At 37.2% G+C, this 18,706-nt stretch overlaps 2 protein-coding genes across 5 annotated transcripts in view; both read right to left on the bottom strand.

Annotated features, from left to right (window-relative positions):
* Positions 1–8,976, bottom strand: part of LOC118797458 (myelin basic protein-like) — a 28,477-nt gene extending 19,501 nt beyond the window's left edge. For all 4 annotated transcript variants that reach the window (XM_036556825.1, XM_036556823.1, XM_036556827.1 and 1 more), the window contains exon 1: positions 8,826–8,976. In XM_036556825.1, the coding sequence (XP_036412718.1) occupies positions 8,826–8,945 (120 nt within the window). In that variant the 5' untranslated portion in view covers positions 8,946–8,976. The remainder of the gene's footprint in view (positions 1–8,825) is intronic.
* The window catches only part of LOC118797459 (myelin basic protein-like), a 93,334-nt gene continuing 78,606 nt past the window's right edge, over positions 3,979–18,706 (bottom strand). The window contains exon 4 of the mRNA XM_036556828.1: positions 3,979–9,348. Coding sequence (XP_036412721.1) covers positions 9,071–9,348 — 278 coding nt within the window. The 3' untranslated portion in view covers positions 3,979–9,070. The remainder of the gene's footprint in view (positions 9,349–18,706) is intronic.

Below are 18,706 nucleotides of genomic sequence, written 5' to 3'. Positions count from 1 at the left end.
ATTATTGTTCAGGGCCAGGTGGATGGCCCGTCTACTGCTTCAGACCAAATGATCCTCAAGAGCAACAAAACAAAGTGTACATAAGTATTCAAAACTGGATTTATCTCTGAATCAGCATAAAGTATCATTTTTATCTGAAACGTGTAATAAAAAATAAAGCTTTATAATGGTAGGAACAAGCAATATTTCCCCATCACACAATGTTACCAATGCTACCAAGCCTATCCTGTGTTGAATCACTCACTACAGAGTTCCAAACAGCCTCTGGAAGTAACATCAGCACAAGAACCGTGTGCTATGAGCTTCACAAAATGGGTTTCCATGGCTGAGCAGCTGCACACAAGGCTAAACTCTGTGCCAAACATTGATTGGAGTGGTGAAAAGAATCAGTGGAAATGTGTTCTTAGGAGTGATTAATCACACTTTCACTATCTGGCAGTCTCATAGACAAATCTGTGTTTGGTGGATACCAGGAGAATGCTAACAACTGGAATGCATAGTGCCAACGGTAAAGTTAGGTGGAGGGATGATGGTCTGGTGCTGTTTTTAATGGTCAGGCCCCTAAGTTCAGGGGTGTCCAGTCTCATCAGCAAATGGTCAGTGTGGCTACTGGTTTTCATTACAAAAACACTGAAGCACACATGATCAGCTGTTTAAGACTGAGACTAAGTGATTAAGAATCAGGTGTGCCCCAATTTGTTTAGAGTGAAAACCTGCAGCCACCCTGGCCCTTTGTGGATAAGACTGCACAACGTTGTGGCAGCAGTTTAGGGAAGACCCTTTCCTGTTCCAGCATGACTGCCCCTGCACACAAAGTGAGCTCCATAAAGACATGGCTTGATGAGCCATGTGTGGAGACACTCCAGTGGCCTGCACAGAGCCCTGACCTCAAAAAACACCTTTTGGTTAAAATGGAACATCCATTGCAAGCCAGGCCTTCTTGTCCAACACAAGTATCTGACCTCACAAATACTCTTTTGATTGAATGAGCACAAATTCCCACGAACACACTCCAAAATTTTGTGGAAAGCCTTCCCTGAAGAGCAGAGGCTGTTATAGCTGCAAAGAGGGGGCAACTCCATATTAATGCCCATAGTTTTGGAATGGGATGTCCAACAGGTTCTTTTAGGTGTGATGGACAGGTGCACACACTGTTATAGTATGTAGTGTATATTGTAATCATAATATTTGCAATTGTATGCAAACGTTTAGGCGTCTCTTGTCAAATGACGTGTTTTGTTGATAACACATTCTCCATACAGGACACACACTGCTGCACATTTTAATGCACAACTACAGTTCATTTACTGAATTTGTCCTACTGGATAAAATACTTAAGTTTGTGCTGTGTAGAGGATGTGTTAACTTATTTTCATTTAGAGAGTCAACAAACTTGTATTTTGACTGAGGATTTCCAAACGTCTGCATACCAGTTGCAATATAATCACAATACTTGTATTTAATCCATTTCATGCAGAAATTTCTCTAACCTTACCCACAAACTCTGGGAATGTACTCCTTCAAGTTCTTGATTGAAAATAAATAAAACAATTTGCATATGAGTCATTTACATTACAAAAGGGAAAATTTAAGTGAGAATGATTGGTGCAGATCTAAGCAGACAAAGCCATTTATTTGTTTGTCTTTGAGCAATGCAGGTGAAGGAAGTATAGATTTGATTTAATACCAGCCACATAATTTTTGAAGGAACTATTAGGTCATAAATATGCATGTAGTTCTGGATGGGAGGGCTCACCACTACTGCCTGAAATCATTTAATCACAGAGAAAAGTGAAAAACAGCTGCAGATCAAACAGGTTCAATACTCACTGCGGAAATGTGCATAAGGAATGTGCTCTCACACTATTTTTTAAAATCCATGCACAGGCATTTTGGTGGGGGAAAAGGATTGAGAGGCAAGGGCTCAATAGGAAAAAAAAAACATCCTGAATGTGGATGAACTTTTAATTTGCAGCATATGGCAGACACATATCCAGATAGATGATCTAATGAGGTTTTAAAGGAAGGTAAACACAGTGTTAGGATGTGAAATGTTCCTTTAAAGAGAAACTTACCAAGTCAGACTTGTTCACAGTGTTGGCAATAGGAACTAGACGTCTTATGCATTTAATGCCTCTCAAAGCTACAGTTCTGTTCAAATGTCAGAGATCACACTTCATTTATTTAATTTCCTGTCAAAATGGCTATTAAGTATAAGTTATTCATTTTTCAGGAGATATTTCTGAATAGATTACATATAAGATAATTCACTTTCTTAAGGAAGGTGAATTACAAGTGAACAACAAAAGTACCAAAATGTATTATGAGCTATAGGAAAAATGGGAGTTCTACCATGCAGAACCTAGTCGACCACTGAAAGTCTTACTATCAGATAAACAGCACTTGAAGATTTCTTCTTTGAGAAATTCAAGCCCCACTCCTTGCTTAAAATCTGAAAAAATCCACAGGTATTCCCGTCTATTCTTCTACTGTAAGAAGACAACTCAATGCTACGAGTCTGAAAGGATGCATAAGAAGCCGTTACTGAGAAAAGAACATTTGCAAATCAAACAAAGAAGCTGCTGGTGTTCAAAGATAAATGGACAGTCTACCCCAGACCTCAACATCACTGAATGTGTTTGGGGTTACTTGGATCATGATAAGCAGAATCTGCAACGAACTTTGCATCAGACTAAATTTTGGAGGTGTGGAAAAATAGCCCTGCAGATTTCTCTGAAAAACTGAAAAAAAAGCAAGTCTCCCAAAAAGAACAAACCTGTAATAAAGGCAACTTGAATATACATGCACAGCAGTATTGCTGGAGGTTTTAAACACTGTCACTGCTGGACTGAGAATAGTCTGCCAACCAAAAATATCCAGTCAACAGTGTACTGTGCGCAGTGTCCTGTGACCACTGATAATGACCAACACCAACAACAACTATGCAGCAACAGACGGTGCTGCTGACTCTGACTTTATATCTACAAGGTGCACCAACAAGGTACGTGTGTCTAATAGAGTGGACACTGTAACGTGAGTGGACACACCGTTTAAAAACTCCAGTAACACTGCTGTGTCTGATCCACTAATGCCAGCACTAACACACCACCACCACGTTAATGTTACTGCAGTGCTGAGAATGCTGAGAATGATCCACCACCAAAAATAATACCTGCTCTGTTGATGTGCTGACCATCAAAGAATAGTGTAAATAGGGGCTAAAAAAGTATGCATTAAAGCACCTTATTATTATCACAAAGATTATTCTTAAATAGTAGAGGTAATCATCACACTGTACACTTTTTCTACTAGTTAAGATGATATTGACTCTCAGATGCTTTTGGAAAAATGGGCCTGAGCCACTAGGGGGCCCCCCGAGCAATCCTGAGAGCATCTAGAACAGCTCTTTAACTCGCGATGGGAACTTTACTTGCAGAACAAAAGAAACAGAAAAAAATGACTAATTTGTCACTTTGTTACAGCCGATCACAATCCTGATGCTCTCCACGTCTTTCCTAAACGTCAGTTTCATTTTCTCCTTCAACCACTGCTCAGCTACCATTCCACTATCCACCATGTCTTCGGTCAAGCTTTCAGACTTTTAGCAGTGAGATAGTTCCTTTGAATGTACTTTGAATTTGAAGGTCCAGATATTCAAAAGATGTGCCTGCATGGATGCAAAAGTGAGACATAATACTTAGAGTAGAGGACGCCCGTTTCCAAAGCCAAAGCTGTGCATTACCTGTATATTTAGCTCTGTGGTACAGTACCTGTGTTTTACATGTATATTTAGCTCTATAGTACAGTACTTGTGTTTTACATGTAGTACAGTACCTGTATTCTAGCTGTATGTTTATCTGCATTTTATTGTACCTGTGTTGTGTAAGCGCTCATTTCATGCTTTACTGTACATTACACTAGATGTTATAAATATGGTGCAGTTATAAACAGAAATACAAACATAAAGCAACAAACAGGTTACAGAGACTCCATTGTTATGCAGTTTTAATCAAGCAAAAATCTCCAAAAGCTCAGAACAGGATGGGGGTTTAGAGCAGTTTAGTAGGAGGTAAAGGTTATTACAAGCACTGTATTAATATTCCAAAGCCATACAAAAGGGACAAAATGCACAGGGCTAGTTTAGACTACACAGTCAGTTTCCTGACCTGTAAGTACACTGATCAACCTGAGGCATTTTACTGTATGCTAGCTTAAACTAATACTCTAGCATTTTTTAACCTAACCTGTATCTGCTGCATCTGTAGTGTGGGTTCAATTACTACTGACCATCAACACAACACAATTTTGCTCTGTATTTCAAATGTTTATGGTATTCATTAACACCCAGAACTCATCAACTGACCACTAGCTTCTATTATAAGTGAGTTTTCTGCTCTTTTTTAGGTACATGAAAATGTGTTAAAAAGATTGTCTGGGGTAATAAATCATATGCTACAGATGCAGCAGATAAATATGAAGTTGAAAAACACTGGAGTATTCCTTTAAGGACACATTCCAAAGAAGCATGAGGCTCAGAAACTACATTTTTTTTTTTAAATCAGTGACGATCAGATAACAATACCTTACACCAATGATGTATAAAATATATACTTAAAGTCTAATTAATGCAACTAAAATCAAAAAATTGAATAAATAGCTTTTATGCCACATTATTACATAAAAAAAAGATTAGTTATTTGCCAAACTGTAAGACATACAGCAATCTTGCATTCCACATTTGGTTAAGATTCACTTTTCACCTTCACACTGCGTATCACACTGATTCTGCTATGTGTGTTACATTCATATATCATTGCTGTTTTAAAAAAAACCTCAAATCTCCAGAATATTAACTTTGCAGGAAAAGGAAAAAAACATTCTTTACGTACATTAAAGTCAAAGATTTTCTTTCAAATAAGTGTGGACAGTTTCTACTGGCCCACTCATAACGAAATGTCCAAAACTGTTGTTTTCAAATTGTGTAACAAATATAAAACACATAAAAAAAGAGTTATGAGGTATTCTAAGGACAGCAATGACACAATGTGCTTTTTGACACAATGCAAAATAGCAAAACAAATGAACAAAATGAAACTACATTAATAGGGTGAAAAAAAAAAAATTGGCATTTCATTCCCTTTACACAAACGATTAATTTGCACAAATGGCCCTTTATTATAGGCATCGACAAGTGTGCACATGTGCAATTCCTGAGAGTTCCCAACAGATTTGGTTTTGGTGATGTTATTACATGTTCTATCGTGTGTATTCCAGCACTTACAATTGAGGAAAAAAAAAGAAAAAAAAAGAGAAACACAAATGGAGACAAAATGCCTTCCATTTAGAAAAAAATGTTCATTTGTTGCATACACAGATAACACATTGACTGTCAGTTAAAAGCCATTAGCAGCTGATCCATTTGTTATCATAAGTAATATGACCATTTTGTAATGAAAGTTGGGGGGGAATTGAGTAAATGATGATGGTGATTTGGCCAGAATTCCTCTGCATTTTTTATTTCCCTGGTTAAGGGAAAGGAAAGCTGTGATCACTGAATGGCAAACGAACAAAAAAGCATCTAAAGCTCCATTAGGCAGGATAGAGAAACAACAGGCAATACAACAGAGAGAGCAAAAAAAGAGAAAATTACAAATAATACTGAGCAAATTGTCTGATGAGCATTTGAGATGCGTTTCACAAACATAATTAATGTTTTTCAAGATTGATCATTACCTATACTGATATTGCATTTATTCTTTTATTTGACCACAATATAAAATCAAAGTTATATAGGTTTATATAAAGATTTATATAAATCTTTTCACTGCTGTACGGTACACTTTCAAAGAAGCAGATAAAATACACATTTTACCTAAGAACTAATTTGCAACATATTACTATTGTAAAATAATTTGTGCTAAAAGTTTAGAAACAAATAGTATAAATCTCTGATTATGGGTATCCTGAAGGCATAAATTCGGTGATCAGTGCTTGACACATGCTGAATTTATTAAGTGTAAACATACCCGGTACAGTTATGCAGAATATATGTAAGCATATATAATTTTTTTCTCCACTCTGTACTACAGCACTTATGCATTTGTTCTTTTCTTAATGTAAGACACCTTAAAACACTTCCGTAAAACTGCAGCTAACCAGCATTGTTTGTAAAATATCATACCTGTTTCTGCATATGCTGAAAAAAAAACAGTGGCTTAAATTTACTTGATTCAAGCATGTACATTGGGTTTACATGAAGTATATTACACCACCATAATTATTGCCAAAACAGTGGGGTTGCCATTTTATGTCACAGAATTGTATAGATTATTAAATATATTATATAAAGTTACATGCAAAAGTCTAAACATCCCTGGTCAATTGAAACGTGAAAATAAGTTAACACATCCTCTACAGAAAACAAACAAATATGGCATTTTTCTGCACTTTTTGCTACACAACATCTGTTTATTTACTGAGTTTCACTGAAAAAACATAAAACAGCCAAATTAATTGTTAAATTCAGCAAATAAACAGTAACTGTGCATTAAAATGTGTTCTCTGTAGAGGATGTGTGCTTACATTCAATTAGAAAATCAACAAAATGTCATTTGACCAAGTGCGCCCAAACTTTTGCATACAACTGTAGTGATTTATATATGCTATATTTAAGCCATGTACACATCTGAATCAAAGCACTTTTCTTCAGTGTAGACACCACCTTTATTCCAAACATTTATGTGCAATGCAGCAGCCACAGTAAAATCCTTATACAAAGCCAATGCTAAAATGCTCATATGCTAAACTTTAACTTACTGTTAAAATGAAAGGTAAGGCAAGGAAGTTGCATATTTATCGAGAAAACACTCAATAATATATAAAATACTTGGAAAATATTGAAAATATTGTGTTCAGGGGCTTGGTGTACAGCAAGAATGGGACAATATGAAAATTTGCTATCATGACCTCTGTGACCAAAATCATCTTGGTTTTTGATATTATCATGGTGCATTTGTTTAAAAAAGTAGTAAAAATGTTTGAAACTAATAGCAGACATAGGTGACAGATTTTGAATTTTAAAATATCCATTTAAATCTTCAAAAGACGAGATATCACTGTCAAATGAAAACAATGTTGTTCCAATGGACAACGGTTACATTTCTGTTGAAAAATACTGTAGTTTGTTATTGTTAAGTTTTTATTGTTATTTATTGTTCTCTAATTGCTAAATTAATAATCTGGTCAATATAATCTGTCAGATTAACGGATTACTTATATTATCGTTAGTGATGACCCTAACCAGAATTATTCAAATTTGGCATGGTACAATTATCAATGTATTTTATATTGTGATATAGCTTTAAAACTAGTAACTGTCCCATCCCTAGTCAAGTGGAATGAGCACTCACATAGATTTTAAAAAGCATCAACTACCTGTTAAACAGCAGAAACCAACATGATAACTCCAACTTTTAATGTTTGGGGCAGTTTTAGCAACACTTGGAGGGGGAAAGCAGCATCAGTATAAAATTCCTCATGCTAAAAGGCAAAACTGTGCTCACTACCAGCTGATTTCATGTACCATCTCTATGAAACACAATAATACAGCTTCTTGAATTGTGAAATGCCTGTGATATTACACACAACTGCACTAATAAAATATATTGTTACTGTCAGATCAAAACATTTTTTATTTAACCCTATTTGTGAATGCCATTTGCCCTTTACATTGAGCGAACAGGTCATGATGAATGGACCAGAAGAAATGGTCCAAAATGACTTTAAATAAAGTCTCATTAAATTGCATTAGAATGTTTTTTGTTTCTCATGTAAAGTTACCATTTCATTATTATGAGGTTTTGTTCTGGTAGCTATGTACACTATCGTGATGTGAAATAGTACTTTTAAAAAAGAAGGGGGGAAAGTTCTTAAGCTTGATATGTGTTAAGATTTTAATTCATGTAATTTTTGGATTATATTTTGGTACATTTATCATTAAATACCAATTCACGCCATGTATTGAGCAGCTGGTGTTAAAAAATAAAAGACAAAAAAGCTACGAGATTTGGATATGACAGCGACTATACGCAAGGCTGTCATACACTGAGGAATTGCTCAACGTGATATTGTTTAAAACTGAACCCATCCACACACAACATAGTACAAAACCATAGCACTGTAGCACCATCTGCATAAAGACCAACACAAATACAGTCGTACCTGATCTGATTTAGAATGTGTAACAGGCCCTGAGCTCAACAAACACACTGTAGAAAGCAAGAACTCACACTTTAGCCACAGCCCTGCAAGAAAAACTCAATGATTCTCCTGTTCATCTCCATATAATCATGGTTAATATTTAAAATTATACTTTATTCATCTCGATTTATTACTTATCTCCTCCTTATGCGCAGAATGATTCAAAAGCGATTAACGATGATTAAACCATGAAATGAAGAGGTTTCTTCTTTTAAAAGGCATGACACATTATCCTTGAGGTTTGTTTGGATCAATATTAGGCTGTTGTGTTTCTACATAGCATCTGAAATCATAAAAAAGAAAAGAAAAAAGAATTCCAACAGTTCCTGATCAACACCCAATGCTTAAACTCTGTTCTTCACATGACAGAGCACAAAATGAAAGAAAAAAAAAACAAACAAAAAACAAAACTTAAGAACAGCACACAATAAAGAGAAACTGAAAAGTTTCTGCAATAAACAACAAAAACGAACCCTTTAAGTCAAACACAAGAGCTTAGAGAGGTGTCTAAGCAAAAGATGTGTGGAGTATCTATCTTTCTCTAAATGAAGCCCATCTCTCCTCACCTTGCCCTTCCTTTTCTTGTCCCCTCCAAAGAACTTCCCGATTTGGTCCAGAACGCCAGGGTTTTTCTTGCTGCGGCCCAGCCTGAAGCCGGACTGACCTGAGGAGCCTCCTGATGCCATGTCGGGATGTTTTACTCGGTTTTTGGTGCTGTGCGGCGCAGTGGCGAGGTTTTTCGGAGGGTTTAGAGCTGGTGTCTCTTGGTAGAGAGCGATGGGAGGGCAAGGGCCCGTGGGAATGAGCTAATCTAGTCAGTGTCCTGCTCGGTGTTTTCACTCTCCAGTCCGGCTCCAGCCTCCGGTATGGTGTGCAGCTCGTCTGACTCTGAAGGCCGGTCTTTGAAGGTGTTGTCCACTCGACCCGGGGCATCTCGGGAGAAGAGGCGGACCAAGTGTGGGCGTGGCCCCACCAAGTTGGGATCTGCCTGATTGGCCTGGTCCGCGCTGGGCAAAGCCGAAGAGGTGGCTGTTCCTTCGCTCTTGCTGGAGCAGTCTTTGTTCTGGTTGACATCTGGTTCATTCAGGCCTGTGCAGAAACAACAAGTGTTACACCACACACTTCTCAACACAGCACACACTCTGTACAGGCCAAACCCCTCTAACCCTGCTCAGAAATACTCAACAAACACTCTTTGTCAGTAGCACTGGCCTACTACAGCAACGGTACAGAATTTCACATTTACACAGCAGCGTCTATGCCAGCACAAGGTAGCTGAGGGCTTTCTTCAATGCTGGGTGTGTATGATTGATTGCTGGAGCAGTTTTTGTTCTGATTAACATCTGCTTGGTCCAGGCCTGTACAAAAAAGTGTTATACTTTTGTGAAAGAGCCTGACATTTATTTAGCAGTATCTACTGTAGTCTCAGAGGGCCAGTTGTGATGACGTAACAGGAACATCTGCAGACAACCATGAGAAACGGCCTAGTTGTGGGTGGGAATGAAGACTTATTAGGTTCTTTTGAATTTTTTCTGTCCAAACGTCTTGTGAAGGCAGAGCTCAGTAGTGGGTGATTGTTTGCTTATCAACATTGTCTAACCAGCAAGTCTGTTGTTAGCCCATGGATTTAAATGTAGGTTAGCATGGCTGAAAGGTGCCACCAAAAATGTCAAATTAAGCATATAGATTTGTCTACCCGTGCGGCAAACACATTACATGCAGTAAAAATAAACCTTGCACAGGGAGAAACAGTTCAGTTAGCTAATGATAACGTTTCTCTAGCTAACTTGTTTTGCTTGTGTTAACATTTGTACTCCAGATGTTTAAAGAGTACAGACTAGAGGAATTTAGAGGGGACATAACCATGTTTAGCAGCAGAATTTAATCCAGCACCAAAAGTTTAATAAGTTGTCCCCAGGCAAATATTCTTGTTACAAGATTCACCCTGCGAGTCTATATCTACAAACTCGTTTCCCAAAAAGTTCTGATGCTGTGCAAAAGGACACCTTTCCACTTCACCATTTTTAAATGAGCTTGGGCCCAGAGATGGCGGCAGCCTTCAATTAAACAGGGGTGTAAATGATTTGCACATCATTGCAATCTGTTTTTATTTACAGAGTCCCAACTGTTCTGGAAAAGGGGTTGTACTTCAAATTAGCATGATCAGAACCCAGTTTCCCAAAAGCATCTTAGTGTTAGGATCATCTTTATGGGGTAGAGACAGTGTTCAGAGCAATGCCTGCTCTACCACTTAAGAATGTGCTAAGATGAATAACCCAGTCCAGCACACTAACACATTTCTAGCTGAGAAATGTTTTCAATACAGGATACTTAAAGGCAGCAAACGCTGTTCTAGCAGCATCTACAGCAGTAACATGATCTGCAGCATCATGCTAGCACCTGCCAACTAAGTCCTTTCTACAGTGCTGGAAGTTTGTCTCTCTGGTACATTCAGGCCTCTACAGAAACAAGTGCTACAGTCCACAGCAGTAAAAATGCAGCACACATTCTGTACAGGCTGGAACCCTCTAACTCTGCTCAGAAACATCACAACAATCACTTCTCAGAGCCTCTACTACAATGTTGGCGCCAGATCAACCTCTGTGACTGATGTGGAGTATGAGTTACATTTTAAGAAATTGGAAGTTCAGGGACTTTATAAGATCCTTCATTCAGGAAACGTAGAGAGAGAATTTCTAAAGGTAAACTACATCCGTTACTGTTTCCTTGGAACAGTTCTGCAAGGTCCTGTCCAAAATGGTCTCAGCTAGCATGTGTTGCCTTGTTGAAGTTGGTTGAAATGGTTTTACTAAATATGCATTTAGTCCTGATTGGTTATCTCTGTGCCTGCCTCTTCGGTTTCCATGGTTACTATGTCCGGTTCAACTCATTTGTATGTTTACTGATGTATGTACTGATTTTATGTATTTTAACCAGCGCCGAAGGGCTCACAAGCAGGTTAAACTTCCGCTGGGCTCCTTCTACAAAGCACAGGCTGGCTGGTGGTGTCTTTAGTATTGGACACATTGTGTCTCCCAAGGCCACTGGGTTTGCTCTCAGTGTCACGGTCACGTCCACGTCCAGGAAAACAAAGGCCATGCTGTACTACGAGGAATGGTGCAGCAAAACACCAGAGAATCTGCATGCTAATATTTTCTTAACAGTGGCCCATTGTCTCGCCTGCAGCGTTATTCCAGCTGAACAAAAAGGCTAGTGTGGCTGGAATAACTCCTCTAAGTATGGATTTTCAACTCTTTCCATGGTGCCACTTATCTGATGTGGCGGCCGGGTGTGGCTCCAACTACACTCAGCTCAGTGACTTTCATATTTATAATGAAGCTAATATGGACTAATCTGTAAACTTCGACCAAAACACAGCTGGTAGAGGAAGAGCAGAAAAATCACAGTTGCAGGCCATCTAAAAAAAAGTGCTGAGTGTTATATATTAGTAAGTTAATAAGAAAGCCTGGTCTTCTAGAGACTAGAGCCGTGATGATTACTTGAAAAAAAAACAAACAAAAAAAAACAAAAAAGAACCAATTACTGATATCATTTTGTGTAGTTAACTGGAACTAATCAAGCTATTTTGTGTAGTTAATTGTTCAATCAATTAAATAATTATTGTTATTATCATTATCATTAATTTATTATCATATTTGCGTGTCTGACAGCACTAAAAGTAATGTTTGTTGTTTGGCCTTTTTAAAACCCGAATAATCAAAAAAGGACCATTACTCAATTAAACATCAAAATTACTGACATAATTGCTAATTACTAATACAGTTGGCAGGCCAATAAGAAACACTGTCGGTATACTTCTGACCACTTTTATAGTGTCATACAGTGTCAGAAACCACATAAGCAAACATTTAATTGAACTAATTAACTTGATGTAGTTTGAAGTCAGTATGTGACTATTTTTGCATGATACTAATTTGTGGGATTTAAACTTACATTACTTGTTAGCCCCATTAGCCTCTAAGGGAAACTAAGAACTAAAGAATCAAACCTCAGTGACGAAATATCTGGGCTGTTCAAATATATTTGTCTACATTAAAATTTCAACCAAACTGTTGCTTTAAAGATATGCATTTCTGCTCCACATCTTTCCTTTTTGCAAATTTTTTTCTTGGGTTAGTTAAATAAGAATAAGGGAGGCATTGTGTAGAGCAGAGTGTTGAAACTGATACACACTAGCCTTCATTTCTGAATAATAGAGGCAGAGAGTAAAAACTTTAAAGTTTTGTAATGTAAAGCAGTAATATTAGCAAAACTAAAAATGAAGCATCAGCTAGCCAGCCTTCTCATTACAAGCATGTTCAGGTTCAAGAGTTTTCAATTCTGGGGTCAAGATTCAATTCAACTTTTCAATATTTTATGTGTTAGAAATGTTCCAATTCTACAGAGCTCATTAGATACTACAAAAACTGGTTTGGCTGAGATAAATAAAAAAAAATCCAATAGAACTTTTTTAATGCCTGCACCATAAATCCCAAAAATCACAATAACTGGAATTTATAAGCAACAGAATAAAAGTGCAGTCATTTCAGCGTTAGTATGTTCATAGCATCTGCCCCTCACATTCCACGCCCACTTTATTCTTATCTAGTTTTGACAGTCGTTTCCATGAAAGACGGTAAATGAGAGACGCTTAGGAAACACTGAGCAGGGTATCAGTGATATTGTTTTCTAAAAACTAATTTTTAAATAAGTTTTCAGAACTGTATACAAATTGTTAAACCCTTCTTGAGTAGAACTAAAAGTATTAGTAGTATCATAGTCAAGACCACTAGTCCAAATTAAGATTTTTTTTGGAAGGTAGCTCATTGTACCTTCAAGATCATTCATTATGCATGATATATATCAATAAATGTTATATTGTACATTATAGTTTGTAGAATATAACATTAGATAATCTATAGTCTAAAAATATAATGTCAGATTTCTGCTACTCAGATAATAATATATAATAATAGGGTTAATACTTTTCACAACACATGTAATGTGTTCATACAGTATTATAAACGGCTATAAGTATTTTTTTTTATAAAAATTCATCAAACTTTATAGTCATATTTATTATGCATTATGAATCGTTAAATGCATTTTAGGCAGTGTTCATAAAATGTTAAATTATCAGTCCCAGCTTGCACAGCACATTATTACCTACTTAGGCATAAACACACTGAGTGATACCATGATGTGTTTTAATAACATAGTACACTGAATGGAATAAGAGCCTATACCATTTCTAATGCCTTGTAACATATCTTTGCAAGTAAAGTGACAATTTATATACTTGTCATTATGGGTACAGATTATTGCTAAACTTGTAATATTATAACCTAATAGGGGTGGGGGAAAAAATCAATTCTTAGACGCATCACGATGCGGACGTGAATGATTCTGAATTGATTCAGCAATGTCAAAAATCGATTTTCTAAATTTGAATTTATAACAATGTTGACGGAACGCAAAAGGTGGAACTTGCAACATTCGACTGTTTTACGAGGCTGAAGTCAGCTTTTTATTCTTCAGCTTCTCGTTTGAATTTACCCGTTCCACTTTGAATTCTGCCTGAGGCGCCAGCACGTAAATGCGGCACCATTTAAGGTGGAATGGGAGACTTCGAAAGAGAAGCTGACTTCATCTTCGCAACTTTTTAGTGTTTGATACTCTCTCATTGCAGATTTAATGCACTAGGAAACCAACTGCGGTTCTTATAAACGTGAATAAGTCAATTTGTCTCCAAATGTTCGTCTTAAATCTTTCTCTTTGCCTTTTCGTTAGCTACTACCTAGGAGTCTGTGTTGGTATGTGACCTGCAGTCTGCAGTCAACCTTCAGGGCTATAGCGTGGTGAATTAGCAGCGTTTAAGACCATCTACTGTTAAAACAGCGTTAGAACCTGGACAAGGGCCATACTATATGCAAGTTGTGTCACACAACTTGCATAAAAGTTGGAAACGACAAACATTAGAAACCATATTACACGCATGTTCACGCGTTTTCCGCCTGGTTGTAGTTGCTGCCAACCAGAGGACCATTGAGCAAGCGATGTCAAAGCTTCCACCCAACTCGGAAAGGGCGAAGCGAATTACCAACTCTATCGCAACTTTTATTGCCAAGGATTTGCGTCCATTCCCAGTCTTTGAGAGTCAGGGCTTTCAAGCTATTCTGCACACTTTGGAGCCGAGATGCAGCAGCCCATCTCGAAGATATTTTACTGAAACGGCGACCCCCCCAACACTCTCAACAATGAGACCAAAACCAAACTTATGGAATCACTGAAGAAAACGGGTAGAATAGCTGTAACGTGATTTGTGGACACCCAATGCCACATTTTTGTCTCAGTAACAGCGCATTTTATCGCAGATGAGTGGCAGCAGCGTCTCATGTGCTCCAACCAAGAGCGGTGAATGAGAGTCATCCAGTTCACTTGCCACATCACTTCCATTTGTTTTATTAATAAAAGATATTGGAAGTAAATTCATTATAGATCATTAGAAATACTTTGCTTTAAAAGTACCAAGTCCTCACACACTGAGAAAAAAGAAATCCTCTATAGAAAAAAAGACGCATGAAGATGCATCGATAATTGTTTTATAATTGCATTGCAGCCCTCTGAATCGTAATCGAATCAAATTGTGAGATGACCTAGAGATTCCCACCCCTATAACCTAACTATAAAACTTTACATGGTATATATATACATACTTGTTTTATCTATCCATATATGGTTCTTTTAATATATTATATAGTTTTTCTATCCGTTGTATTTTAAGCCTTTAAATTAATGTTTAAGGAAGATGTTTTATGAAGACAGTGCTGCTAAAAGAGCTCAAACACATTACACATTGGGCGATGTCAGAATTTTCCCTAGTTGAAGAAAGAGATTGTGCAAGTGTTTAGGACAGATACCAAAGTCTGTCAAATTATCAGCAAATACAGTCAGGTCCATAAGTATTTGGACAGTCACACAGTTTTTGTAATTTTGCCTCTGTACACTACCTCAATGGATTTTAAATGAAGAAGACAAGATGTGATTGAAGTGCAGACTTTCAGCTTTAATTCAAGGGGTTTAACAAAAATATTGCATTAATCGCTTAGGAATTACAGTCATTTTAACATAGTCCCTCCATTTTCACAGTCTCAAAAGTATTCAGACAAACTAACAATTATAAACACTAGGATTATTTTTAATAATTGAATGCAAATCCTTTGCAGTCAATGACAGTCTGAAGTCTGGAACTCATAGACATCACCAAATGCTGAGTTTCCTCCTTTGAGATGCTTCTTTTTCAGGCCTTTTTACTGCAGCCACCTTAATTATCCATATGTACTGTGAAGTGGTGTATTTTAGTCTAATGATGAGCCCCTTTCAGACCTGGCCATGAAACTGCTTATCAGTCAACTGTCCAATTACGTTTGAGCAATATTTTTGTTAAACTCCTTGAATTGAAGCTGAATGTCTACACGTCAATCACATCTTGACTGCTTCATTTCATTTCATTGCGGTGCATGTGTCCAATCCAAATACTTATGGATCTGACCCTATCTAGCAGCTGACCTATCCTTGCTCCGTACTCAAGGCTGGACAAGCAATACAGAATACTTTTGTGAGGCTTAGAAATTAAGAGTGTTATTAACTTAAAATTAAAATTGTGTGAGACAGTTCACACTCTTAGGACAGATTGAGTGTAATTCATAAAAAATAAAACCCACTAGAAACTTACTTATCCTTTGTATTTGCATTGTAAGTTGTATTTCTGATGTGTATATGTGTAAAAACGTCATGTACACGTGTATAGATGTCTCTTTGATAAATTAACTCCTTTTTGTAGTAGCCACAAAATGCAATTTCTGCCTGTTCTGGAGGTCCCTCTATTTTTTGCACTATGTATTTTTTTCTTCTTTAATAACATTGCTGGAATATAATTTGATGGAAATTATGTACAAAACTAAAAGCGAACCACATGTTTGGGATCAAAAAAGTAAACTTTTTTTTTAATTGTGTTTTTATTGTGGTAGTTGTACACAATGTTTTGATATAAAGAAAGCTGCGGTTGTGTTGTCTATTTTATTCCAGGCAGTCTTTGTGGAGAGGTGTGAAATGTTTTCATAGTGGAAGATTCTCACTCCTTCCCTTTCACCCCTCATTGCTTCCTAACAGCTCAACACAGAGTCACCACATTTCACCACATAGAGCTTGTGGGTAGCTTGATTATATGGCAAAAAACTAGACCCTATCTATCTTAACAGTGTGACTTTCACAAGCATAATAAATGAATAATCTAAAATTAACATTATTTTACATTTAGTAAAGCTTGTCGCAACAATAGCTACCAAAAAACACATTTGTATTTTCCTTAGAGAAAGAGTATCCAAAGGTAATCTTAATTTTTCCGCAATATTATCAGCACTATTAGTATTAAGCATTCCTTTTGTACTGGCAACACTTAATTACCTTTCATGCCAATAAAGCCTTTTCAATCTGAATCTGACAGACGAGTGAGAGAGAGCATTTCAAAATGCATAGAGTAAAATAGCAGCTTATCAGTCCTTGAGGATGGACTCTAGAGGAAGTTGAAAAGTGTAGCTATGTGATAGATGCCCACGGCGGTGGAGAAACAACAAGGAAGGAATGCAGAGAGTGGGCTTCAGCCTCTCTATTTCAATCTGTCTCTCTCTATCTCTCTATCGCCCTGCATTAACAATGCTGTTCAGTTTGGAAGCCAGTGGGCAGTAGGTATTGCAGGCATGTGTCTGAATGCCCTGCAGGCATGTGCCCCCCCCTCCAGGCCACCCACCTGGGTGAAGCCCTCAGTAGCTCCCACAACTTAGTGGACAGTTCCTCTCTGTTCATCTGCCCTCAGCTTGCATTCACCAAACAACCCCCTGCTAAACCAACAACCAGTCCATCAATACTTAATACAACTGAGACTTAGCATAAAGTTCTGGAATACCATCTGACTCTGTGTTCATTTGTTTAGCATATTCCTATGGTGCACATAACGCTTTTCCACTAGACAGTGTGAAACAGAGCTTCAGTGGACCAACGATGCAGATGAGCCTCCAAAAATTTGTAATATTAACTCTCATTTTATATTGAACAGATATATTATGAGCAATTTCTGGCTATTGTCCATTGATTTTTTCTTTGAATGTTGGGACAACAATTTTCCTAATCATTCCACCACTTTATGTGGGCTACACAGTCCATTTCAATGAAATCAAGCACCAATCAGAATGCAAATTATGTGGAGAGCAGGGACAGCCTAGCACAAGGTAAAATGTAACATGGATATTTTATGTAGTCAATCAGTTTCAAGAAGAAAATGTTTTTGCTCACCTGACTGCATTCCTATGGAGACATCATCTGCAAATTTTGATAGCAATCTGACAGACATTTCTCAAGATTCACCCTGGAGACTTTGTACCATTAAAGTAACTTTTGTTAATTTTTTCTTCAATATTTGAGTCGTGTGTATAAGTTGCAGGCATTAAACTGTAATTGGCTGTAATACAGCACTATTTGAAAGCAGGTAAACAATTCACAATGAGAGCTACCCAGGTTAAAGTATAGCATCCACACGGTGGGGTTAGCTGTAATGCAGGGTTACAACTAAGTCTCACAAAGTAAACAAAGAGAGAAGTCCATACCCATCTATGTAATTTCAAAACAGTTCATTTTGTACATAAGTTTAGATGATAATGATTCAAATCAAGGAACTGCAGCATTTTGTTTAAGCTAACGATAGCTAAGTTAGCAGGACAAACATGCCACACAGCACAGGCTTGGTTTCAGCAAACTGATGCCAAAATGACACCACTTTAGGGTATATCTGAGAGCTCAAAGTCAAATGAGAATCCCTGAGCTGCTATTATGCTTAGTTTTTCTGAGGTTTTTCCCAGCTCTGATTTCCACTTCTTTCTGAATATAAAATATAAATAAGAGGAATATGTTTATATGGCCACTCAAATGTGGAATAGAAATTTCATGTGTCAAATTTTGAAATACCAGCATTATTTTTAAATACCGCAGCATACTTAATTACCGTTGTACCTCCCCACCCTAGTTCTGACACCAATGAAATGTTCATAGGCTACAAGCTTTAAATTTAAACACGAAATGTCTTTTACAAGCTTCAAACGTCCATGTTCAATCTAGAAAGGTGAAAAATTGCTAATGTGATTTTCAATTAGTTTAGTTCTAACACACTACTAGAATCCCATAGGGGTGCTGGCAGAAGTTAGCATTATCATGGAGGTGCTTTTTTCACATTTATGGCCTGAACTGAAGGCTTAGCTCTAATAGTCATGGTTTACTGCTGATACTGTGTCCATAGTAATAAAACAGACTCATTAATGCTCTTCCTGATCGAAAAGAACCATAAGATACTGCTATTTCCTTTTCCTCTCTGAGTGAAGTGAGTGAACCATCTTCA

This window comes from Colossoma macropomum, unplaced genomic scaffold (genome assembly GCF_904425465.1).
Source record: "Colossoma macropomum unplaced genomic scaffold, Colossoma_macropomum, whole genome shotgun sequence".
NCBI classification, from domain to species: domain Eukaryota; kingdom Metazoa; phylum Chordata; class Actinopteri; order Characiformes; family Serrasalmidae; genus Colossoma; species Colossoma macropomum.
Note: the sequence above shows the minus strand (reverse complement) of the source record. Positions and strands in the feature narration are given on the sequence as shown.